General features: G+C 35.7%; 2 protein-coding genes across 3 annotated transcripts in view; one reads left to right on the forward strand and one right to left on the reverse strand.

The window, feature by feature from the left end:
* The window catches only part of LOC142973031 (uncharacterized), a 91,851-nt gene that overhangs the window by 45,948 nt on the left and 19,545 nt on the right, over positions 1-26,358 (forward strand). For both annotated transcript variants that reach the window (XM_076114548.1, XM_076114549.1), the window contains exons 2-7: positions 10,642-11,226; positions 20,592-20,772; positions 22,723-22,784; positions 22,870-23,037; positions 23,247-24,229; positions 24,532-24,700. In XM_076114548.1, the coding sequence (XP_075970663.1) occupies positions 10,949-11,226; positions 20,592-20,772; positions 22,723-22,784; positions 22,870-23,037; positions 23,247-24,229; positions 24,532-24,700 (1,841 nt within the window). In that variant the 5' untranslated portion in view covers positions 10,642-10,948. The remainder of the gene's footprint in view (positions 1-10,641; positions 11,227-20,591; positions 20,773-22,722; positions 22,785-22,869; positions 23,038-23,246; positions 24,230-24,531; positions 24,701-26,358) is intronic.
* On the reverse strand, positions 14,653-18,212 carry LOC142973369 (uncharacterized). The gene is made up of 4 exons (XM_076115023.1): positions 17,962-18,212; positions 17,044-17,219; positions 16,386-16,552; positions 14,653-15,107 (listed from the first exon to the last, which is right to left on the reverse strand). The coding sequence occupies exons 1-4, from the start codon at positions 18,128-18,130 to the stop codon at positions 14,912-14,914; spliced, it is 708 nt and encodes a 235-aa protein (XP_075971138.1). The 5' UTR covers positions 18,131-18,212; the 3' UTR covers positions 14,653-14,911.

The raw sequence follows: 26,358 nt of genomic DNA on the forward strand, positions 1-26,358 counted from the left end.
ACTTCATATATCGTTTTGGAGAATTGGTTGAACGTAGTATTGTTGTTGCCCAAAAATAAACACAGCTTTGTTAAGCATTCAGTTTGCTTGAGTACCGACCTTCAATTTGGAGGCACGTACTCAGAAACTAGAGCGGCTTCGCTCCCAAAGAATTATAGAGGTAAACGCCTCCATTCTTGTTGATGACCTGAACTCAATTCAGTTGGAAATCTTCGTTGATATAAAAGCATCTCGGATTTATCCTCTTGCACTGGAATGTCTGGTGGTTTGTGCTCACTGGGACAAAAGCAATTTTCGTTAAGAGGCTATTTGGAGGCTTGCAGCGGGAGTTTGCTGAGCTTCTCTCTATTTATTTCTTCACACAATCCAGTACTTATTATGTACTGCTTTTTGGATAAATAAAGACGTCTATCACTGAAATTACGACTTCATAAATTGCATGAAATATGAGCATGGTGGTTTTACAAGAAAGTGTTGTAAAAATAAATGGCGGTATAAAAGACCGCACGCCGAGTAACAAAGCGTTGCAAAACAACAAAAGTTTTCTCTAATTAAATACAACTTCTTAACTAGGTCATTTATTCTAATTAACAACTTTTGATTTTATATTCTGTAAAAACAAACTTTCATTTTCATCCCGGAGAAATTCAATAAAGTTGTGAGAACAGGGATAGCGGCGGGATTCGCGATGTAGTCAAAGCACGTTTTTTTTCTTTCAATAAGTATGCGGGTGTCATGTAGCACAATATCCCTGCAACTTGTGACGTGACTCGCCACCTAACTTGTATTGTTTCAATGTTTCTTATATTTTACTCAAACTTTCCTTTGACGTTTCAATTTCGTGGTAAAAATTCTTACCCCAAAAAATGTGATTGAAAAGAACAAATATTGTTTTTCATAACCCAAGAGAGTGACCATTATCCAGTCAAAACAACGCAAAGGACCCAGACGAATTGTGTAAGCCCTTTCCCATAATGAAATTCTTCTGGCGATTGTTATACCGACTTATCTCGGTTCAAATGTGATTGAATAACAAAGAACGATGAAACATCCCATCAGCAATATTCTACGCTTTATGAAAAATAAAACGGATTGCGTATGCTATTGAAAAAAAAAATCCTTATATCCTATGAATGCCAGAGTTTTATGCATTACACACATTACTGCACGTGCCACAATTTAGCACCATTCAAAGAATTTTCATATTATTCTCTGCTTAGTGAAGTTTTGAAACTGTTCGGATTTCTCCGAAAATTAAATACACCTCGTGGAATTTCTCTTTCTCCCTAAACAAATGGCTACAAGTAACTATAAAGCCAAAAAATAAAAACGAAATTTTCTCGTAGGTATACAGTACTTGGAAGTCTCAAATATTACGCGCAATTTACTTTATAATGGTGGGTATATTATGTTGTAATTATTTAAATAAATGGTGCCTATAGCTGAGTATAAAATATTTATACGGAATAATGATCAGTATTCAACGAGCTGGATAATCTCCGTCTCCTTATTTCCATAATCACAGCGGCTGCTCCATTCTCCTCGCCCGACAAATAATCTTGACTCTTAATTCTAACGCACAGATACTAGTTACTTCAAATATACTTAGAATACTGTTAGTTACCTACAGTTATCCATTATTACATGATTTCTTAATTATAATGTACTAGTAATGCAGATGTCCTATTTGTAGAACAATGATGTTTAAGACTTGTCCAAAAAATCGTTTTAATTGAGAATTGAAAATAAAATAGGGTAATTATATCAGTAAAATATCATTATTTATAATTTATTTTCAAAAACATTCCTATGACTACAGTAGTGAAATATATAGTAAGCACATTATTCGAATAATGTTATTTTACAACTGACTGAGTCTCTATCTATGGATGAAATGGCGTATTGCACACGTTAAATCGGGTATTACCCTTAATTTGGCTCGCAGTAAGCAGACAATCAACTTTAAATGAAAGGTGAAGCAGAAAATTGAAAACAATCCCTTGGGGTGTGTTCTGCCCCTTGCTTAAAATTTACTTATCCTGAGAAAAAGTATTTAGAGAGAAGCAACCGTAGCAGCCAGAGCTTTTTGTGTAATGATATTCACACGTTGCATTGTAGTGTTGAACAAAACATGAAGCATGCTCAAATATTTGAAGTGTACAATTATTTCGGTGGAAGTAATTTAATATGTCACGGTGTCGCATGAGTTGTATTGTGCGATATCCAACCCTTTGGCCGCTCGTAAATATTACTCTGTCGTAATTGGAATATTTTTGCTGAAGCACACAATTTATCCTATTGTTGCCGTTTTTGATGCACGATCTAGAACTATGCACCAGATCTTATGGACAAACGACCGTTATTATTTCAGGATTTCGATTTACATCCATTGAACCCTGTGCTAGAATTATGCTACTAAAATCTAATACGTGTAGATAATTTGGAAAAAAAAGTAGTTAAGAAAATATATAAGACATTTCCACGTGTAAAGTATTTTTTGCGCCTACCAGTTTGCAAAAAATCCAAGGATTTAATGGAAATGGCACAGACAAGAATCCTTATAAAGAGCAGTGTATTGTTGCGGGACGAGAGATTAAGGTTAGGCCTGTGCCCAGCATAGAGACATTGCGGGCTTAGATTGGATTAATTCCCGTTGCTGTAGTACTGCCAAGAAAATAATTGCTGTTTTAGTGGCAGTTAATTTTCATGAGACGATATGAAAGACAAGAAAAAACAATTACTCTGAAACGACGAAAAATTTGCCGACAACAGACAGGGTATTACATCTTCATAATGATGAATGAGAGAAAATATAGAGCACGAATAATACATTGTTCTCGACTTGTAATAGTTTGTCGTTGTGGTATTTTCAACAAGAGACTTTATAGATGAATAACATAACATAGATGGCAAAATTTGTCACGCAATCAATTTAGTTTACTCTACAAAATTACATTATGTTTAAGTAATATTTGTGTCGTCTTAGGACATAATATATATTTTTTGGTAAGGACACACAAATAGGACAACATGTAGTTTTAGCTAATTAAACACTTATCTATCAAACCAACTAAACAGTATTTCGATCACAATTTTAATAGCTTTTGCTGAGGCACTCAAACGGTCCAGTTCAAATACTATTCAGATAGGTCGAAACAACTACAAACAGATCAAATGAATTCACGAGGGTAGTTTCACGCGAAACGATCTAAATTGATCGTTTTATCCGCTGGTTTAGTTTTGTTTTTTTAATTTGTGCGTGAAACGCGTTTTTGTGCGTCTCTGGCGATGTGTTATTTGCTATAGTCGTGTTGTCGAGTTACACAAGCCATTAGGGGAGGGTCTTAATGGAACGACACCCGAAACGAGATAGTCCGTTGTCGTAAATTGACGTTCTGCCACAGACTTCCTATGTTCTCAATCTTGGAGTAAAGATTCGTACACATCTACCGATATCCGGCTATCCGGCCGTACGTTACTTAATGTTTGGCTGATATAGGTACTCCATTTTAGTAATCTGTGGTTAATACTCAGCTTTCTTATAAAATTATGAAGCTCTCTTATGTTAGTTAACCCCTATTATTCTGCTCAAGCATACAGAACCTTTAATATGAAATAATTTATTTACAAAGCTCTCAACTTTATTTGTAATTTTGGCTTTATTTCAATGAACAATGTTTGTATAAATATCAGGTTACTAATTAATTAATTTGGAAGCTGCTTCAAAGCTTTCAAAATAAAGTAAATAAAATTAAGCGATTACTTTTTCGAAAACAAACACCGTAGAGAAAGCATGAATTTTAAGAATATTTATAGTGTAGCCACTTCGTTATTTTTATGTTGTCTCTAGTTCAAATACCCCAGCAATAAAAAAAGTTAATATCTTTTATCACCAGACCAATAAACCCACGCCATAACAACAGTAGGTAGACGTATAGCTCTACCTTATTTTCGTGGAAAGAACTTCAGGTAGAAACCTCGAACTGCACTTTCCTCCCACGTCTTAAGAGCTGTCTCTGTTTTTAGTAACTAACTTGGACTTTTATCTGGAACCGTATCAAGTAAAACTTCATTTGAGTTGTAATATTTGTCGTAGCACGGAACAACTTGGTCTGACAGTTTAACATAGTTTCAAAGAAGATTCACCAGATTTAAAATTCAAATAGGATCATATCTAGGTATATTATAGCATGTTCCGCAATCTACGGACGAGTTTACTTTGTATTGAAAATGTTCTGCGTGGAGCATGGCCGCCGCGGGCGCCAACCGACCGCGCTCGCCTTTTTTCTTTAATTTCAGGTATTTATCCACAGAACCTCACTGACGAAGACAATTAAAAATAAATTTACAATTAAATACTATTATTTTGTGGATTTGTTGTGAAAATAATGAAAGCAATTCAATTTCTTAATAGAGAAAGTCGAAGAGTTTATGAGAGTTCAACATTTGGAATCAAGTGAAGATAATAATTTTACCGAGGCGTGCCGGTTTATCCCTCTCTTCTGGTTAGCGTTTTCAAACTTTTGAGACTTACTAAATGTTTTCAGTATAGATTGCGAGTTAGCGAGATACTTAATTCAGTTAATTGTTGCCTTTCTGTTTTATGAAAACCTTTATATAAGTTTCGTGTTACGAACGTTACTTTCTATTAGACCCATTTCATTATGATGTTAAACAGAAAGCTTATTTACGAATATATCCATTTAAATGAAAATTATACGAGAGCTGCAGGGGACTACACATCCAGTAGCATTTGCATTGATATTAGGTCGAATGAACATGGGCTTTGTAGTGGCGAGCTTGTGTTCATTGAAATCACACAGAATACCGTAAGCTTCTCGATACGTAACAGGCATTCATCAATACGACCCTCAAGTCATTGTTTGTATAAAACCTTAACCGAGCACGTGCGGCCAATCTTGTGAATACCCAATTTAATCAAAGTCGATACAAGGATCTTTTAACTGGACGCGATAGTGATATTTTGTAATATTTTTGTACTGCAATGATCTTCACTGAATGTATTGATCAAATTGTTTTAATATATTAAATCGATAATTTAATTTACAAACAGAAGTAAGAATGATTATTTTAAATAATTTAGAATATCAGTGTTGTAAATAAGGCTCATAAAATTTGTATTGAAAATCTTCTGCGATATTAAATCCGAAGACTAGACTAGTACTTATCTAATTTGAGTAAACATTTGAATAACGGATAAACATAAATGCTTACATCGTGATCAAATTGACCGCAACGCGTTGCGGCCGTAGAATAGTACAGCCAGTGCCTAGTAGTTGGCTGTTGTGGTAACGAGAAAATACCAAAGCGCATCCAGAGTGTTTAATGCTCGAGTCGTGACGTCGGAACGGACAATTCACAATTAGTCAACAAAACTCAAAGCGGATGAATTACCGCTTTACGAATCACCGGCTAATGGATGGGTTTTCGCAATAAAAGCTTGCAATTCTGTATGCATTTTCTATTCAAAGCCAGTCTACCTTTCAATAGTGTCAATGCACTAATGCAGTGTATCTATTATTGAAAAGTTTCATAAACGATACAATTTATATAATGATCTAGTTCCGTTCAATAAAAGTATACATAGTCGAACATATCTTGCTTATAAAGTGCTATAACGAATTCGCTCAGTCAAAGTGGACAAGTACAGCACGCAAGAAGGATAAACTATTTAAAGGATACCAGAATATGCTAGCAAAGCGCATTCATTATAACATTGGATTAATTCATATTAAGTCAGTACTAAAACTAGTAAGCAACTAAACTTTAATACTCAACAGCAAATTTATACAGGAGCATAGAGACTAAATCGGCACAGGAGCTAAGTAAACTTGTGGTTTCCCCTGTCCGCAACTAAGTAACATTTCTGACATGAAAATATCGAGTGAAAAGCACGTGTCAAATTCTCCCGAAAAGAGGATTTAAATTTACGAGAGAGGTCGTATATTTCACATTTGGCGTGAGCGAAGCATTCGCGCCAATGAATAAGATGTTTTTACACATTTTCAATGTTAGATTCATGAGCATAATAACAATTTGAGTGGAATTCCAGTTTATCGGTGGAGACACTCCGTTTTATATCCTTTTTATATTTTCATTGTTAAACGATTGTGTTCGAGACAATTCAATATTTTATAACAAAGTGATATAGTAAAATTACCAATTTGGACAGAAACGATAACATGAATTGTTTTTTTAAAGGCGTTAAGACCTGTAGTTTAGTTCGTTAAAACTTATTTTTTAACAAATTTGTAGGTACGTTGTAACACTATGATAGTGTGACTACCACACACTTTTATTGCAGCATCGTTTTAAAAGTTGTATAAAAATATTTCACGGGAACTAAAAATGCTCTAGCAAAATATGTTCTGTAAAAAAGATAAAATGTCTAGAATAAATATGTACACCGCAAAACTTTAGCGAGTGTCCGAAACGAATTTGTTAGGCTGTTACAAGTGCCCACCGATGTGCACCCAACTAGTGGGAATGTATAGTGAAGAGAATCTGGCCTATCAAATGGGCTTAAAGCCACTTTGCATAGAAAGTACATTTTTACAGCTGTCATTATCGTAGACCCACGTTATTTCGACTGTTTCCTTCGGCGAGGAGTAGTCACGAACGATGAACTACTGAAGTTCTCTCTAACGATAACGATTTATTTGATGTACAATGTTTTTGTAGTGGATGTTCCCGAGGGAAAGTTGGGTCTACGCACGTTTTCCCATAATGCGGATTACATTGATTGCTGTACTTTACGCTCTGTGAAGATCACAATCGTGATACATTATTAAATCTATTGCAGACTTACTTGAAGATTAGTGAAGTATTTTAGAAATATCTTCAATCATGGCTATATATAATAGTTTGGTAAGTACATGACTTTAAAAGCTTTAACCGTTCTTAATTCTAAGATCTTTGAAATTACGTAAAATTTTCAACCTCAGGCCACGATATTTTTTAAATGAAAGTACGATATTGCCCAAGGACTAGATCTCGGACTTTGAGTGCTTTGAAACAGCGGTTAACAGACAGTCTCTGAGGAAATCGAAGCCGCTTTTCTTAAATTACTCTTGAGGCAATTTTTAAAAGCAGAAATGTAGTCATTGGTTCCCTCTTTATAGTACTGTGTAGTGAAATTATTTTGTGTTATTGTAGCGCTACAACATAATCTCTAATTATATTATTGCAGAGACAGGTAGCAGTAACATTAACCGCGCCCAAAGCGTTGTAGAACAACGAATTAAGTAACTATAAAAATGTTATTAATTTAAGTAAGTTTTAAGTCAAATAAAATACAGTACTATAGACGACTTTGCGGATTATTCCATAATCCTCCTGTCCTTGCGTAAGTAACAAATCGAATATCTATTAAGTTAGTTAACTTATTCCGTCCTACATCAGAATATAGTTTTATGTTTGGGCCAGTGCCCAAAAACTGAATCACAACAGAGTGATGGATGGATGAGAGGTCAACCAACAACTTTCAACTTTTCTTATAGTTGTTATCTCGACCTTTTTTTCCATTTTTCCATATCCTGCTTGTACAGAAATGTTCCTTTAAATCTATTCGCAAAATACTTAAAATCCCTAATACAAGCTAGCTGCAATTACGGTACTACTAAGCGCGTTGCACGAGTTTAAAACTATTCGAAGCAGTTTTGCGACCATGTAATATGCAAATCATAAGCTCAAACATTACGTCTTCACCAGCAAGTAAATTAACGCAATTTAAAGTAAAACTTTCAGCGCTAAGTGGCGTCGAGAACATCTATAATTTACTTTAAGTTTACACAAACTGGCTCCTTAATATATTAACACAAACTATAAACAGTTTTATAAAACTTTCATCGTCTTTTTATAATAAAGACAAATTCAAAGCTTTATAAAGCTAAATGCTCTTCTGTAAGTGCCAGGTAAGACGAACTGGGAAATCTGGTGAGAACTTATAAAACGATATCAGAGTCAAAATAAATCGAGCGTGAAAATGTGTTTTCTCAGCAAAGTGATCGCTCCGACGTTCTTACATGTGCGATTCTTTGTAAAGACTCATAGCGGTATGCTCAGCTTGAGCAAAGACACGCTTTCAATTCGTGTGATGTCAACGATTGTAGTTAATACATCTCTCAAAAAAGGAAAATTTTAATTTGGTCGTCGGTTATAACTAATGCCGCCACAGCTGTCTTTGCTTAATTCCATTCGAAATAAGCGGCCCGCTGCTACACGTCCAATTACAGTGAGCCGGGAACTGGCCGGCCGCTCGCCTCAACCCCGAGGCTTATTTTAACGTGAAAGTGCCGTTAGTCGAAGCTATGAACACTCGTCTGCCAAATAGCCCAACTGCAAACTCAAAAGCCGAAAATTAAGAAATAAAACACGATTTTATTTTTCTTTAACAAGAAATATTTCAGTTTATACAGTTAATACCACTATGAATAAAGAGAATTTAGGTTCATCTTGAAACGTTTCACAAGAGAGAGCGCAGCTGGGTGAGTCTAGAGCTGTTTTTTGCAGACACCGCTTTTTAATTAGAAGAGTGCCTTCAAAATACTTTTGCTAATTAACAGAAATAACTTGTTTAATCAATATTTTTCGTTAATTAAATTAAAGTATTGGCAAAGTTAAGGGTTGGAAGAATTTCTCAGTGCCCATAGATATCTAATATCGATTACTCTGTAGGTATTCCTGTTAACTGTGTTGGGTAGGTACACACAGCAACGTTATAAAAGTATGTAAAGTTTGTGTCCTTACCACTGCTTTAAAATACAAAATATGTATTACATTTCTCAATCCTCACCTTCAGTCTGAAAATGTAGTCATAATGGCACTGCGCTGTGAAACATCTACACCAAGAATAATGTAATATTTCATTTTGAATGCGAGTATCTCTGGGTAGCAAATTTTGTAAAGTATGTTGTCTGTGCTACAGTAAACAATGTAAATTAGAGTGGGTTCCTGCCAGCCACGAGATATATGGTATTGAAGGGGTTATGAAGTTTATATGGAATCTACTAACAAGTTCCTAGCAAATTCTTGTAATCCACATAAATTGTCTACCCGCGGTTTATTTTATACAACCAATACTATCTTGCGGACCCAGAATTGTAAACTATATTCTTTCAGGCTTTATCTCAGTCTTCCTTCGGTTAGTAACTCCATGTTCAAATGTTCCTAGTTTTGTTAAAGTTAGTAGCTCAAACTTTAACAGATCGCTGGACCTAGTCGGTGTCGTAAGGCAACCACGAGAAATTAATAATTAATTGTTATTATGATCCGAATCTGATTTCGACTGAGCTCGCCGTCACGAATATACGCAAGTGCTCACATCAAAAGGAAAATTCTCAGAATTCGATTAATGAATAAAAAGCTTTTGCGAATGAAGAAAATATAGGAAGGAAATTAGAATTTGTTCGTTCAATTCAAATATTGAAGTAAGCGATGCTTTGAATCCCACAGACTCGTAAGACTTTCTTCAGTAAATCTGTTTTATGTCTAAGGAAGTGTATTTTTACGCAAAGTTTTAATTACGTTACTTTATACTATTACTTAACAAGGTCTGAGATGTGGTGATAGTTCCATTTCAGTAAGTGAGGTGACGGGGACGTAGACAACGATGTGACGAGGGATGCGACGTAATGAGGGTATATTTCAAATCCAAACCAAATCAGATCAGTCTGAACTATCTATGTAATTATAAAGACCCCAAATATTTAAAATGTCGTGTCGTAAAATATGATTTTTTGAATTAATGACATCTTCATTTTAACAACTCATAAAATAAATAGTTATACTAAATGAGATATCAGTAACGTGTAAGAGTAAAAATACTCGAGGACCCTCATAACCTTCTTTTCTGTAAAAGCCATCTTGCTTTGTTTGTCATATAATATTATCTCCGTTAATGGTGCATGATATCAAATATTAATAGCATGTAAAGTGTGCTTATGTTGTCATTGTAGTTATGGCAGTATAAAACTAATTACGTTTATAGAGCCTTTAGTGCAGATTACGTAATAAGCTCAGTTGAGATAAACTGCCGGTATATATGTGCACTAAGCCCGTGCTATCAAATTACGAACTCAAGTATCTCAGAGGTTTTCCCCCGCTTCACTAAGTATATCCAAAATAATTAATGAGCGGCGTTAACTGAACGCGCTTTTTCGTGAAAATAAATAGGTTATGTCGCGACAAGTGCTCGGGTGCTCGCAGCCTTCACAGGGTCGGGAACTAAATTGAGTCCGACGACGCCGGGACGAACCGACGAAAAACTGCGATAAGGTTAAACATAAATTAATTACCGGGCCCTGTGCTGTAAACAAGATTTACCCTGCATTTACTAAGGTCGAGTGCCTAATATAAGTGAACATTGAGACCCTCCACCGTACGTTTTTGTTAGATGAATATAAAATTATAGACGAAAAAGGTACAAATAATTTATAAAAAGAATAAAAAATGTATTAGGCATACGCTGTCGTCTGGTAGACGGTATCATTAACTTCAAATACGAATTTGGAGTAGCATAGCTCAGTGGATGTTAATTATTGATTAAGCGAATCTACGTTGTTATTACAATGTTCTTGTTAAGTCATTACCATACAAATAGATGTCTTCCTTTTGTTACAGATACGCAAATGAGCCGAGGACTGGGAATTGCGAAACGGAATTGTTTAACTTTAAATTATGATTTACCGTCCATATACATCAGTGTAAAAAATTAGAACATTAATTAATCTGACTGTACCGTAAACAAGTGGAGGAGTGACGATTATAAAGTATCTGAAAATAAGTGAGTAAATGTTGGGGCGGGTGAATCTAGGGCGGAGGTCGAGAGGTTAAGCGTGGATGGTGTTGGTCAGGGGTCGGGTATGGCGTGGCGGGTCGGGGGGAGGGCGGGGCGCGGGCGGCGGTGAGAGCGGCGCGCGGGGCCGTGATGCGCGCACGCACGTGGGCAGTGTGCGCGTGCGTGGCGTGGCTCGCGTGCGGGGTGATCGCGACGGGCGCCGGCCGCGAGCTGCGCGTGCTACAAGCGGACGCGCACACCGCCTTCTACGTGGGCATCGCCGCGCCGCCCTCGGCCGCCGACGTGGTGCGGCTCTTCAACCGCTCGCTCGCCGACATCTCACACACGTACCTGGCCGGCGACTACCCACTCTATCTGCGCAACATCACGCTGCTGCCGCTTTACATCGAGCTACCAGAAGATGAAAGGTACTTGGCAGACATTTTTGTTTCTATACGTTCCGCTTACAGAATTGTAAGAGCAGTATAATTTATTGGAAACCTTATTTGCAATGTACTTTAGGGGTATGAAACCTGGATTTGTTGGAGGTGGAGTTTATAAAAAAATATTGAACTACAATGACATATTGATCAAAAAGAACGATTTAAGACGACTCTGTCTCAATAAAATGTGCGAAAAACATCTGTAGCAGACATCAATTTATCTCCCCAATATAAACCGACATGAACCGTCAAACAGAACTATTCACAAGTTTCGATTTCAAACAAACCCGATACACGTCTTGTTCAGGGTGGAACACTTTATGGATATTGTTAGAGTTGTTTCGATTTGATCGCGTCGGAGCGCTGGACCGCAATAGTTTCGTAGTTGAAATCCTGCTACCAGAGATGTGGCTTTTATTCGGTACTAATTTTAGAGATGCTTGTTATGATTTCAAATTGGCATAAATTTCGTAAAACTCGGATTGAATTTAAATCTCATCGATGTAGTTTGATTTATATTTATAATAATTAATCCAAAATAAATTCACATTTATGAAGATGTCCAGTTGTATAAAATAAATCCAGTTACGGAATCAATTAATCGTAATATTCATATTTCTAAAGATTCGCTATTCTTACCAAAAAGATAATCCAATTCATAATAATATTATAAAAGTCCTTATCGTAACCGAACAAAAACAATTCCAACAAAGATTTGATGTCTTAAAACGGCACTAAGGGTTTTTTCAAGCAACCTACTTACCGTTTAAGAAAAAGAAATATTTCCCAGGGAAAACGGTCGACTTCAGACGCCGAAAGGCTTGGAGAGTATTGTCAAAACTTTTCCATAGAAACAACGCCTTTCAGCAACCCAAAAGAATAAAGTAACTTTTGACCCGCCAAATGCCTATTAAGTCTTATTGAAATGCGAACAAAATATTCAAAAGGACGCCATTTGTCATTAGCTTTCCAAAGCTAATCAAACAGAGTGCTTAATTTGATTTTATTTCTTTTAAGTTTGCTACTCAAGTTTAGTTCGACAAGGATTTTAGTTGTTAAAATACTACATTTGATTGTAAAAGTCGGTCTGATGTTTGCGGAGTGGAATGTTCAACCTTCTCCCCACTTTGGTAGGATTGCGATGTATTCTGTTGTCTTAGGTAAATTGATCAGAGGTTTACGCCTGCCTCTGACTCTGAATTAATGATATCGATAGTGCGAGAGCCGCCATTTGCCGATCAATTTGAGTATGCTAAATGTTTGTTATAAGCGTCCATGACTGTTATTGATTAATCAGTCGAATTGATGAACACGTGAAAACATAAAATAATAAATAAATTGTTTATGATGGTAATGTATGTATTTTTACGAATACCAAAATCATTTTTGTACTAGATTCAAACAGATAAAATACGTTAAGCTAACATCTGCAATTTTGCGTGGCGGTTTCCTTCGGGTTCATAGATGTCACGTTTATTAAACTCATACGTTACGTGTTGCAAGCTTTGTGGCGTAAACACATTGCTTAGTAGAGCAAATAAAAAATCTCGAATAGAGAGTTCTAGAATAAAAATAAAATTGTAACGGGGAGCAGTAATTCTAATTAAATAATTACAAAAATTTGAAAGCTATGTTAATACAATAACAGTAGCATTTAGCTTTAAATAACGATTAGTAATTTTGTAGCAGTACCTTAAAAGATGCAGAAACTACTCCAAGCAGAAGTTTCATCACAAATGAACTATCTCTGGTATTTGATTCTACTCTCGCGATGCGATAAGCCGATGGTATGAAAGAGCTTTCATTCCGTATTACGAAGAATATATTTTTCAAGTTTCTGCCTCAGTTATTAGAAACATTTTTACTTTTGTATGAATTATGAAAGCGAAATAAAAAGAAGAAAAGGAACAATGACTCTAATTACAGTACCGTACATTGTACCTTCAGAGAATTACACGGCTTAGGAACATAGCTAGTACCTAGTGTAGCAGTGATCAAGTTACGAGCGTTAGTCGTCGCTCCTTACTTCACTATAATTTGGTAGTTATAGATGAGTTGTTAATGCTTCGGTCCTGTCATTAACGTCGATGTACTTCAACCACTTTGTATTCCACTGGCTTTCAATATGAGGCTCATGGTTATTCTAGGCGATTAATCGAGCAAGCGAAGCTACGGCGCAGAGTAGATATAATTACCTATTCTCAGTGATGTTATTACGACTGTATTGATTTTCTTCTCTTTGCATAATGTCTGTTTTACAAAGCTAAATGAACGTTTTCGACGTGTTAGGAATACATTTATAAAATGCATTAATGTTTTGAACTATTTCGAAGCTCCACTACGAGGGAGTGTAAATTATTTGAAAGTTCTCTTTAAATTTACTCGTGCAAAACAAGCGTATAGTGTACAGTTTAGTGTAAAACACGTACTTGTAGCATAATTAGCAAGTTCTGTGTATATTTTTTGTGTAAGTCAGTGTTTTACTACACATTTTACCTTGGAAAAAATCTTTGTTAATTCATATTCTAATGTACAAAACAGCCCTGTACTACGGATTTAATCTAGACCCAATTTACTTACTGTATTTGGCTACTTGTACAACCTTCAAAATTAGTATTTAAAGGAAAATTATTGGGAAGTACCGCAACGCAAATCAGAAGTAATATTTTAGAATGTAGGTATCGATATTAGAGACTTCGGCAAGGCGGCCCACGCTTTACCTTTATAACTTTATTAAGGAAAATATTTCGATGCTATGCATATTACGTGGGTTCACGTGTACAAACAGGTACTAAAGTATGTATCAATCGTTAAGGTAGACTTACAAGGTCTTTTACAATCTATAAGGTATTTATTTTTATCTTTTAAAATATACATTGAACATATTGCAATAATTTTATTCAACAGTATTTTTTGTCCATACGTAATATTTTTATATTTCGAATGAAAAGAAAATTCGAAAGGAAACAATTTTATCTTAAGTACCTTTATGACTTTATCCTTACTCTGGCCGCAATAAACGAACATTTTTTTCTCCGCGAGTTGAGAAAGTAGTACGTTTTATGATGCGATAATTTATACCGTGACCATTGCGCATTCATTATCAGTTTCAGTAATAAATTTAAAATTTTCTGTCTTGGAAAACTTGAATTGAAATCCCAGAATACAGTATATTAAAAAGAAATAACAACTTATTTTTTTATGCGATATTTACATTTTATAATGTTCTCTATCTTAATAATTATCGTAGTTATACAAGCCACCGACCAGTGGCAAATATTTAATTAATCATCAGAATCAGTCGTTTAAATTGTTCATAGTTTAAATAGAGGTTGTAATAAATTTTATAGTTCGTACTTATTTAATTATTAAGTACGCTGGGATAACAAAATAATAGTCAAAGCAGGTAATATAATTTATAATTACAATAAATTTAATGTATATTACATAATGTAGTTAATTTAAACGGTAATAGGAACTGTAAAGGGTTATTATATAAACGCCTTACGACGGAGTAATTGATCAAAACTGAGATCTAAAAGATTCCTCGCTTTTTATTTTTGTCTACAGCCATTTTATTCGGCTTACTCCGAAATGCGACCTCCGGGGAATTAGAAGGGATAAAACGTGTTGTCACAGAGCGGATTGAGGTCTAGTTATCTTATTTTGTTTATTCAGTCCGAATAGCAAATATCTTCAAATCTTCCGCGTCAGATTCGAATTTTATGTTGCACTGCTTTCCAAACTTCTTGTAAGGAACATGGTATAAACATTCCATGCCCGCTTTTTCTGCTACCCGTTGTGCTCTAGCGCTTGTAAATATACCGCCTGTTGCACGAAAACCCAAAGCCTTGGAGAGTTGTATCCTGAAAATTAATAGAATATGAGCCTTTTGATAAATGCAGTCCCATTCAACACCCATTTCACGGTGAATAGGCGTCTATTAGTTAGTCTAGAGGCGTAGACAGCGTTACCAATCGTAGTATAGATATTCTCAAACGGATTGCATTTCGAAGATATTGACAACGGAATGCATTTGCGGTTGCTCGCTCTCCTACAGCTGGCATGCCTGCACAGTCCGCAAATTATTCCGGATATGTGTTTTTGTTAACGTGAAACTTTGTGGTTTTGGCACTGGCATCAGTTAGTTTGAACGCAGTTTTATATCATATTCAGTTGAAACTTTTCACACGGTTCATACAAATATTTATTTGTTTGAATGTAGTCCTCTGCATTATTAAAATTGTTTTTGAAAGGATCTTTTCTAGAAAAGAATCACTTTTTGGTACATACATAAACCTAATTACTAGCTTATACAAGTTCATGTGGGTATACAGGTGTTTTTAAACAATCAGATAGGAACATATCTATCGAAACTCAAGTAAAACCCAGAGTTGTAACAGTAGTAGTAGTTCAACTGAGTGTAATGACCTATATTGCTACCTAGCCGGTCTCAATAGCGTTACTACACTCCTCAATGACGTTCCCTTGACCGCTGTCTGACGTAGTGACGTGTGACCCGCCAATATTATACAACAGCTAAGGACTATTTCACTAATAATCTGGTGCCTTCAAGTTCAACTGCTAAAAGAAAGGTTCTAAAGTTCATTCGGCAAATTTTGATGGGATGAAGACTGAATAAGATGAAAATGATGGTTTACAAAATTGTTTACTGAAAATTCTTACAATTCTTTTTATTAAATCTAGGCGTTATAGTATCAAACAAAAGCTCAAGTTGCTCATGACTTTGTTATTACGTAGTTTTTTATTTAGGAATCAAACGGAGATACTGCCACTGCCAAATTCAGTTATCAAGTTAAATAATTTTAAGGTTCACATCGCACCTCTGTTCCGTTGATTAAACTACAGAAAGTTAATATAAATACCTCAATAGCTCAATTCTCTATTACTATCTACTACTGATAACCAACCTGTCATCGAGAAATTTTGTATGAAAACCTTATCAGCGCCTCTGGCGGGCGTCGTAGAGACTTTTTTGGCAGTACATTCTAAATGTCAAAATGTCGATAGCCAGCCGGTTGTCGGGAGTCAATACTGGTAGAGAATCGAGGTACAGAACCTTCAGTTTATTGGAAAAAAATACAAAATGTTGGTGACATGTAATATTAAGTGATATCGTTTACCTGGCCTTGAACAATTCGACTGCGATCCCAAGCCCCCTGTATTCGGGGGCGACAGAAAGGCCCGTTCCCATGAGATACGCGTTCACGTTGTATTTATCATAAATCGCTGTCACTTTCATGGCCTCACTAAACATTCGCAGGGATAATAAACCGGCCTTAGACTTGGGCTGGAAAGTAATAGCATTCTATGTGTATTATGTACAACGGTTTTTGCTTCACGACGGTGTCTTTGAGATGTTTTTTACTATAAACAAAATCAAGATTACAAGATACGTGATAGTTCTCGATATCAAGATAATGAATATCACCAAAAAATATCATTATCCTGATATTTACACTTTCTACTGCATTGAATTTTTTATTTTATATGACGTAAGCTTTAAGATAGGCAGGTTGAATAATGTGATGAGTTGATGAGTGAAACTAGGTCGACTTCGAATAGGTACAAACGGGAGAGTAAATGGAAATGGATCTAGGGACACTGTGTAATAACGACGGCAACAAAATGAAAATGAAATAAAAGTTCGCCGGTCTCGTACCAACGCTATATTATTAGGATATAAATTTGAAGCCTTTAAACTACCTTGCCGAAGAAAATAATATTTCTAGGCGTGCAATAATAGGGTTGGATAAAGAGAGGTAAGACAAACGTTATTACCGGCCTGTGTTCAACGAAGCGTCCCTTTTCCTGCGGCAAGCACATGTTAACGGCGACGAGCGTACGTCCTGAGCCGTCTCCTTCAGCGAGGAAGCACGCTACGCTCATTTTCTGCCTAATGATCGATGTCAGCAGCACACGATACTCCTGTACTGCGTCTAAATCCTGTGCCGTGCCTGTCAGTGCGTGACGAGATTAATTATACGCAATCCATTAATAAGCATTCAGCTTTACAAGCCGCATCTTTATATGACCCAATTAATGCAAGCGCACATTCGAGTTAAAGTAAATGTAATTATGGTGCTCACTCAAATACCAACGATGTCCATAATCGACTCTATTAAATATACATTTCTTTAGTAATAATAAGTGAAAACAATGTTTTTGAAAATATGTCAAACTTTACAATCCTAAAATTATATTTACGTATACAATATCACTTTCTCTCTCCAAATTCAATAGCTAAGTTTAGAAAGATCCGTGACCCAATGTCAAATTTGTTTCAGCCTGTAAATTTTGACGGACATTTTCCGAGCTTGCCCATAATTAATTCAGTTGTTCTCATGGCGTAAACAAAGTTTAAAATTCAGAAGCCAGTCGATGAGAAAACCAGCGAGAAGGGTGCCTAATGACACCACATTTAAGGTTTTTTCTCGGTCCCGAGATAATTGGGCGGCGCCGGCTCGTAGTACTGCTAATGACTTACGTATTTTCTTGCGTGAGAGTGTATGTCACATAAGGTCAAATAGAACGGGATTCGTAATTGCAAAAAATCCACTTAACTGTACTTTGAACAAATTATTATTTGAGCGGAGCAACGTGTTAGAAAACTTGTCTTTATATTTCTTATCTTAATAATAAATTGTGCAATGTTGAAGGAAAAGTTGAAAGGCTACGAATGTACAAAGGATCTCTTACCGGCAGATTTCCACCAGACGTCTTCCCTGATGTAATGTCCGAGCATGAACTCGACCGCCGTACTCCACATACTTTCGGGGATGTCTTCTATTTCGAATTTTAACATTCTGCCGTCTTCAACTATTCGTTCAAAACGGCTCCACACTTTAGGGTACCCCCGGGTAGACATTGCTTTATAAACCAAGTGCAGACTTGAGCCAGAGACGCTTTTAAGGCTTTAAATTTAAAACGACTTCTGAGGCACTGAACGACTGAATTGAGACTGAAGTGTGCTTACGATGCGGCCCTTTTGGTTTGTATATTATATTGTAAAGCAAGGTCTTTCGTGTTATTCAATAACAATAAACAGGGTGATTAATATTTTTCGCATATTATATTTTTTTGTGTTTTTAATTTTCATTATCAGTTTGGCAGCTCCATAGATATTTAAACGATAGAGATGTTCACTCTGCTATGTACTTTCTATTTGGTATTAGGATGCCATTTCCGCGGTTAGAGCTGTTACATAGATTGAACTAATGAATGAATTATTAATCACTTAACCGCCAACCTGGTAGTTGTATTTGAAGTCCATTTGAAACCAGCTGTATGTAATAGTTAGTAATGCAAATAGGTCAATGCGGCGCGTTCTGATCCGTGTAAATGATACTCACAGACTAATTGTGGTTATAATTGAGTTGTAGGCACACTTGGCTATTCATATCACTATCAAAAATTCAGTTGCGTATATTAAGTATAGAATGTGCGGAGAATAACGCCAAGTACAAAGGCACGGCAAGTACGAGCTCACACAATGTTGTTGGTATTATTATGAAGTTGTTATGTTACGAGTCGCGCGCTCGGTGCCCTTCTTTGTTTGTTAAACATATACATAGTTGAACTTAGAATACTTAAGTGCTTTCTAGTCCTAGCAAAATAAATGACGGCTCATAACAGGGCTCGCTCCCGAATTTAAGCCGACGCTATATTTTTAATCCGTTTAAGACTTGTTGTAAATAATTCAGTTTTGTAAATGTCAAAATGTATTCAGCTTGTGTTTCGTGTAATGATCCCAAGTTTAATATAAAGTACAATTTATCTTCTGCGTGTCTAGACATAATTAAATTTACTATTTTATTAAAAACAAGGTTCGAGACTTTCTCTGTGGGAATAACTGACTTCACTATAATTACAACTTAACTTTTTTCTTCCAATATAAATTACAATATACATTATACTTACTTACTATGGCACTTGTTTAAATCAGTAATTCTATTAATGAATATCCAAATAATCTTTAGTAACCGAATGGGAGTCCTAAATATTATACTGCTTATTTTCATATTATATTGCCCGTAGTTGTGACAAAATATGTCATTAATAAACATTCTAAACGTATGATATTTAAAATCCTTCTCCCTCATTATATATGAAAGAATAAGTATTAAATACTCCGACCTCACACAGTATAATAGGACCGTCCTCTTTCTTTTCAGCACAGTAGAGCTCTGCCGCGTGCTCAACTATTTTAATTTAGTATTCATACAGACTTCATAATTAATGTGAAAATTGCATTGATTATTAAAAAAAATATTATAAAAATTCTACACACCTATGTACCTATGTATATCTATATGATCAATAAAAAACTAAAATAGGTATAATTGTCCTTAGTTTGAGTCTACGCAACGGTTGATAAACTACTTTAAAAGTAGCGTCATCTAACTTTTTGATGTTCACAAACTGCGTTAAATCATTACCATTACGAACTTACAAAAACAACTTAGACTAGATACAATAAATCTCAGACGACAAAAATAGTATAATACATTTTAAGTTTGATGTCATGGAAGCAATATTAAAACAAAAGTTTATTTTCGCCTTAACTTTTAACTAAATTAAATGCGATCTCATTTGATTCCTCGAAGTTGAGTAAGTGATGTAGACTGCTTTGAAAAAAGTCCAATATATTTTCGTGGGCGGTTTAAAGAGCGTCGGGCGTCTTGAAAGGTGACCCCTAGACGAGATTCTGTTATTACGCATTAAATTGTAGCCAATTTAGTGATTCATTTTCTTTTGAAAATAAGAAAAAGCCTCCGAGATTTTTAGATTTGAAATCTTTTTTCGGAGTACATCAAGAGTTATTTAGGTCTTCGGATAACATTTACCATTTAGATTTATATTACGATAAAACATAAAATATGATACGCTCTGTGAACAAATGTTCCAATTTGTTAAGGTAAATATTGCTTTACGGGTAACACTTTTTTATTCTTTTGCAAAGCTATTGGGAATACTTTTAGTATTTTGTAAATGTATATTTAACTGCTAGACTACGGTCCAGTTAACACAAGTTATCTGATTTCGCGCCAAACAAGTAATTTCGGTTACCACTGTACGTCCGCCATTGTTTTAGGAAACGATTAACTTAATCAAATGAGTCATCTTTATCTTGTTGACATTCTACACCGTGTAATGTAATCAATCGTTAGTTTAATAACTTAGCTTAAGACCTAACTAATGGCTGTCTGGGTGCGTGATTAGTAATTGTAAGGGTAGGAGACGTAGTCGATGGTATTGAAACATTATGAATAAGTGCTTAGTGAAGTAATTAAATTCTGGTCATTGATGAATGCTATAATTGTTTATAGGTTCGTCGCTCGGGTGCTGGAGCGTACGTGCTCGGCGCTCGAAGGGCGGCGCGTGGCGGCCTTGCTTGTGTGTGGCGGGGGCACCGCCGCGGCTGCTGTGGTGACCGCGGCCTCACGCGCCGGTGTCCCCGTGCTACGCGCCTCGCCGACGCACCTCCACCTCTCTTACACCATCGCCAATGTAAGTTAAAAGCCTTCACACATATTCTAAAGCGTTACTTAACACACCCCGTACAAAAGTTGTAAATCATATCCTGAGGACAGGTTTAATCTTTTCTGTAAACTTGCGCACGTCCACGTTTACCTGCTTATCTAAACACAAAAATGGGCTGGGCTACATTATCTTGCATCTGGAATATAAATGGGAACTCGTTGTGACATGTAAATAGTTCCTTACACAATTTTACGAAGAGTTGTGGTTGAAGATGTCTGAATATTGAATCTAACCTGTGCTGTGTAAAATATGTATCATTTTCTTCGTCGACTAAGAGCGGTTTGGTTTAAATATATAATTATTTATAACCTTAGGAAACGAGTTATTTCAATGGCAAATTATTTTTGTAGTTTTTGATATTAGACCTCGTTAACATAAAAATCCTTCAACCAACGCTGAAAGTGACGTTGGTAGATTCAAGATAAATATACCGCGATAACACAAAAATTATGCGTTTGTATCATAAAACACGGTGTCGGCGGTTAGTAGACTGCCAACGGTTCCATTTATGCAGAGCTATTAATCGTGCTCGCTATGATAAAGTCGGGAATAGCCAACCAGCCAGTGAAATAATGCGTCTACGTGACGACCGAGCGACCTGCCGACTGACGGTGCGCGCGACACGTTCAGACATTATTTATAGGATATGCTGATGACATTATTAGATAGATCTCTCCCTACCTTTTCTTCGAACTCCAAGATATTCGACGGTCAGGCCCCTTAAATGAACTTTAGTGCCCAACATAAATCTCTTTGTACTTAATATCTTCGGCACCACCCTTTACGTGTTACCAAAGTGTATCATGCCCTTACCAAGAAAATAAAATCTCGCTCAGAAACATGATTAACTTTTATGAACTTTCACAATTTTCTTTAGAATATGTAATCAGCGTCGGTGCACGGTTGAACTCTTTTAGTAACAATAAAAACGTTCTCAACTCTAGAAATAAATTCGCCACCGCACATTACCGTTGCTGTTTTCAGGAAATATTGTGCATTCGCAATTTAAGAGAATGTGACTTGCAAATTTAACTCGGTGTTTAAAATGCTCTGACAGCGTACGCAAATTAGTTCGGCAGCGTCGTTTAAGCTGTGTGTGGACGTGGGTTTATGCAGAGTTTCCTGAAGTTGACGTTCCGAGCTTGCGGAATCCAGTTATTCTCTGCGAGTGAGGTCGGCAATGCCCGTATCATCTTGGTGACAAGCGTACTCATCCTGTATAGTGGCACAATATTACTCAACTAGAATGGGCTATTAATTATTACAAGCATAATTAATATGTTTCTAATTGACTCTATGATTCTGCTGATTGTTACTGCCGACAGTTTATAATGCTCGTTATATTATGTCGCATAGTTGACGATTAAATTGTCGTTACTATTATTTGAGTATACGTTAAACTATCAATAATAATACCTTAACACGTTAAATATTATTTATAGGCATCTAAAACTGGATCTTATTTTCTTATCTTTTACGATATATTACGTAAACAAAGTGTCTCAATAACAAACAACATAACATAAATCCGAAAAACTGTAAAACACGTCTTAAAAAGACACAAATAAAGATACGCGGATTGTCACACGCGGAGCAAATCAGATTTTTATGATGTGCATAATATCCCTGATAACCGGCTATATTTCTCTCCTCGGTTTGTAGAAAAACTTTTTGTTTGAGGTGAGATATTCCTCACAATACTTGGGCCGAGAACGCGGCACGGGTGTCGCTGTAAATTATGGTCATTTATTACTCACTTTGCGTCGATTACGACTCGACGTAGACTAATAACGTCTGGCAAAAGAAAACATGATTGGGTTATTATGGGTTCACAAATGGAATACCATTCTAGTTCTGGTAAAATAAAAATATAATAGAGCTAACACACAAGACTGATTAAAGTTTGCTATTTCACAGGAAATGCTTCCGCTAGAGATTCGACTTGAGGTCACCGCAAGAGAAACTTTACATGCGCTCAGGTACAAATATATACTTAATTCGAAACTGTATAAATTCAGACAGTTTTAAACTATAACTTAATAATCGTATTATGTTTTGTTCCAGAGCAACACTTCTGCACACACATTGGCATTCGTTTACTTTACTGGCAGAAGAAGATATTTACATAACTTTGTCTCTGCGGAAAGATTTATCTTCTATCCTTACTACCCAGCCACTAAATCCTAAATGGTTATCTCTTCCAAAAAAGTTTTCTCGCCATGTCCTCTTCAGGTACTCATTTCTAATTTTCACTGCATACATTAATTCATTACAATTAAATAGTGTCATGTGCTTGCAATTTCGAGTTTCGGTGATTAAGTATGATTATGATGAACATTTAATTTTGTTTTTGCTAGTGTTGCGTGTCTACTATTATACATAATATTCTATTATATTATATGATGTTATACTACAATGGTATTTCAATTATGTGTGTGCAGGCGACTAGCTGAGATATCAAGGTTGACCCGGGGCGTCGTTGTCTTGATATGTGATGTCAATTACGCTAAGCTTGTTATGGATGAGGCAAGGCGTCTGAACATGCTCGAAGGCAACTTTTTTTGGCTGTGGATAGATGCCTCAAAGGACGTTAATATTTTCCATAACATCAGTAACAGAACTCAATACACCGAAGATAACGATCGGGATAATGAAAGCTCATGGGATAATGATGAGGCACCAGTATACGAACGCTTTGACCGCAGCAAACGAGGCGATGCTGACAATAATACGATAGAAGATCTGAGAACCCCCGACACCTCGACTAAAGCTGATAAAGATGAAAAGAATTTTAGCGGCGACGGTTTTAACATAAAAAATAGTTCTCTGAATTCAGTTTATCGGCGCTCAAGTCGAAATATGTCGGAAGCAGAGAGTATTACCGATAATTTATTAAGTATAAATTTTAGTCAATCGTATGATAGTAATCGCAATATTAGTTCAGGAAGTGTAATAAATTATAATGTAAATAACAAAGGCGTTGAAACTTCTAAAATCGAAAACAATTCAATTGCAAAGGGAGTGCCCTTTCACAATAGGAATAATAGTAGACGTAATAGTTATAGGGAAATGAAAAATGAATCTTTTAATAAATATGTAAATAGCATACATGTAGATGACGTGAGTGTAGCAAAAGATTTATTGTTGGGACAAAATTATATAAGTAGCGAAGATGATACTAGAGAAATAAATGATAGTATAGATATATCAAGTGATATTAGTGATTTCTTAATGAATCCAAAGGTGCATGCGTCTACTGTGCATAATCTTAGAGACAAAATAGAAAAAAGAAGTAACAAAAATTTTAAGAAAGAGCATATTATGGATAGGAATTTAAATGATTATGTTAAAAACAATATGACCGAGATTTTTAATAGTCTACCCGTAGGACTGCTGGCATTACATCCGCAGCCTGTAAAAATTGGTGAGTTTTTTTTATTGAATATTACAGCGCATACATTTCCATGAAAACTTGAATTGAATTCACAACATTGATTATTATTTGAAAAAATATACTCTAATTTTGGGACCGGCCAAATCCAATCATTCTTTGAAATGTCGTACTTTTGTTTTCAAATTCCATCGAGATTTATTTGGAAAGTTCTACAAGGGTTCGGTATCGAAAGCTCAATCTGAATCAGTGGTGGCATGAGCATTTTTATTAGTATTTTAAGATTATAATGGAAAATATATAGCTTTTATAGTTTTATGTATCTTTACGTACAGATCGGCCGTTTGTGCTCGCAGCTGTGAGAATAATAGTGGGAGCATTGAGACGAGTGTTAAGAGCTTGTGACGCATGGTCAGCTCAAGCTCAATTTTTAAGCGATGCCACTGCATCTTGTTGGGATGAACCGAGTGATGCCGCCGCAGATTTTTCTACTGAATTTGTAAGGTAAGGCTTTTTTGTTATACTTGTTTAGGTGTTTTTAACCTGGAAATCGATATCATGCTAGACACCATAGTATATATTATTATAAGTTACATTTTAACCAATTCCCAAATGGTACCTATATTTCCAGTTCGAAAGAGTGATTAAAATAAAACGGAGGTTTCGTAAGGTTTAAATAAGAAAATAATAATATGACTCAAGTAAAATAAAAAGTATTTAAAAGAACGTGTCAGTAAAACCAATTTAAAATAATGACTATTATGAACGTCGAGTGACTATTGTTAGAAATTTCATCGACGCCCAATAAAACAGATAATGGGCGTCGAAATTATTCAGCAAAAATATCTTTTGTCAAGTGCTGAAGTTCACGATAAGTTGTAAAGCTGCTAATGACCTCGATTTAAGTTGAGAAAGAACCTTGTAGATATCGAGAGCAACGGCGGCGGTGAGTGATTGCAACTCACACCATGATGAATCTTTCTTATTGCTCGATCCTCTTATTAAAATATTAATTCTGCCAACGTTCAACGTCTGGCTTTTTAAATCGCAATTAATGGATGTCGATTCTTTGCTTCTTTTTTAATTACAAAGAGAACTGCTTCCAATGCTATGTAAGAAAAAAATCATTCGAGTATAATTATTCCTATTCCTATGACATTTTTTCTTCACTTGTAGTTAACTAATTCGCAATTTAATTATAATAAACAACTGTCTGTTTTGGTGTTAGTTTGAATTGAATAGCATTAAACATAAAAAGACCTCATTATGCTTCAGTTATAAGGTCATTTGTAATCAATAAACATTTACCTAATCGACCCTTAAAAATTTATTCCTCCGAGCAGACGGGGAAATTAGATACAGCGTGTTTAAGCGGCTAAATAAACGCAACATTAGATTTCATTGCCTACAAATGAGACACAGTAAAAATAAACAATTAAAGCATTTTACAGTTTTTTAGTATTGAGACGTTTGAACTAGCAACGATAATAGAATGGTAACAAGCGCAGAGCATCACCATAAAAGCAAATTGACTGGCGGGTCCGAGAACGGCTCAAGATTACTTTTATGTTCCTCTATCTTAAAGAGCGCAGCTTGGTGGGTTTATATCGGTGGCCGCATTACGCTACATAAAATCTTATCTAGTAGACATCGTTGGTCACCCACACCATCACGGAGACAGTTCTTTTCGTGTAACGCGTAATCCGATTCTTGCCCTCGTTACATAAATGTTATACATTTTCTTTTTTTTAACTGTTGTATTGGTATGTTCGGTTTTTTCCGAATAAAAAAACGACAAAGATTGTATTTCCGCTTGGCTGTGGGTTAAGTCCGTAGTTGTTTTTTCAATAGGAGGGAGTTGACCGCATTCCACTTGATGCCAAACGGGAGCGTTGCAATAGGTTAGGATATGCTTGAAATTCGGTCTCAAACTCGGTGAATACAAAACGTTTTATTTAAAGTTACTGGAATGTAAAGTTACTCGCTTCATAGACTAGTTCACGGTAATAAAGAAAGTAAAGCGCTCAATTAATCGAAGTATATTTTAGTTCAACTACGTTATGTCCAATTACGTTTCATTACAGTTAATCAGAGGGGAGCTAAAAGTATCGTTAGACAATTAAATGCGAGCCTGATAGTAAACTGTTTTAAGTTTATTTATT

The sequence above is a fragment of the Anticarsia gemmatalis genome, chromosome 5 (genome assembly GCF_050436995.1).
Source record: "Anticarsia gemmatalis isolate Benzon Research Colony breed Stoneville strain chromosome 5, ilAntGemm2 primary, whole genome shotgun sequence".
NCBI lineage: Eukaryota > Metazoa > Arthropoda > Insecta > Lepidoptera > Erebidae > Anticarsia > Anticarsia gemmatalis.

What these genes read in the sequence shown, in the direction of transcription:
- LOC142973369 (XM_076115023.1), bottom strand. Translation starts at nt 18,130, where the DNA reads ATGTCTACCCGGGGGTACCCTAAAGTGTGGAGCCGTTTTGAACGAATA. An exon ending in CGTCTGGTGGAAATCTGCCG is followed by an intron (nt 17,220 to 17,961) that starts GTAAGAGATCCT and finishes ACGCACTGACAG; the next exon opens with GCACGGCACAGGATTTAGAC. An exon ending in GCTTCGTTGAACACAGGCCG is followed by an intron (nt 16,553 to 17,043) that starts GTAATAACGTTT and finishes ATTACTTTCCAG; the next exon opens with CCCAAGTCTAAGGCCGGTTT.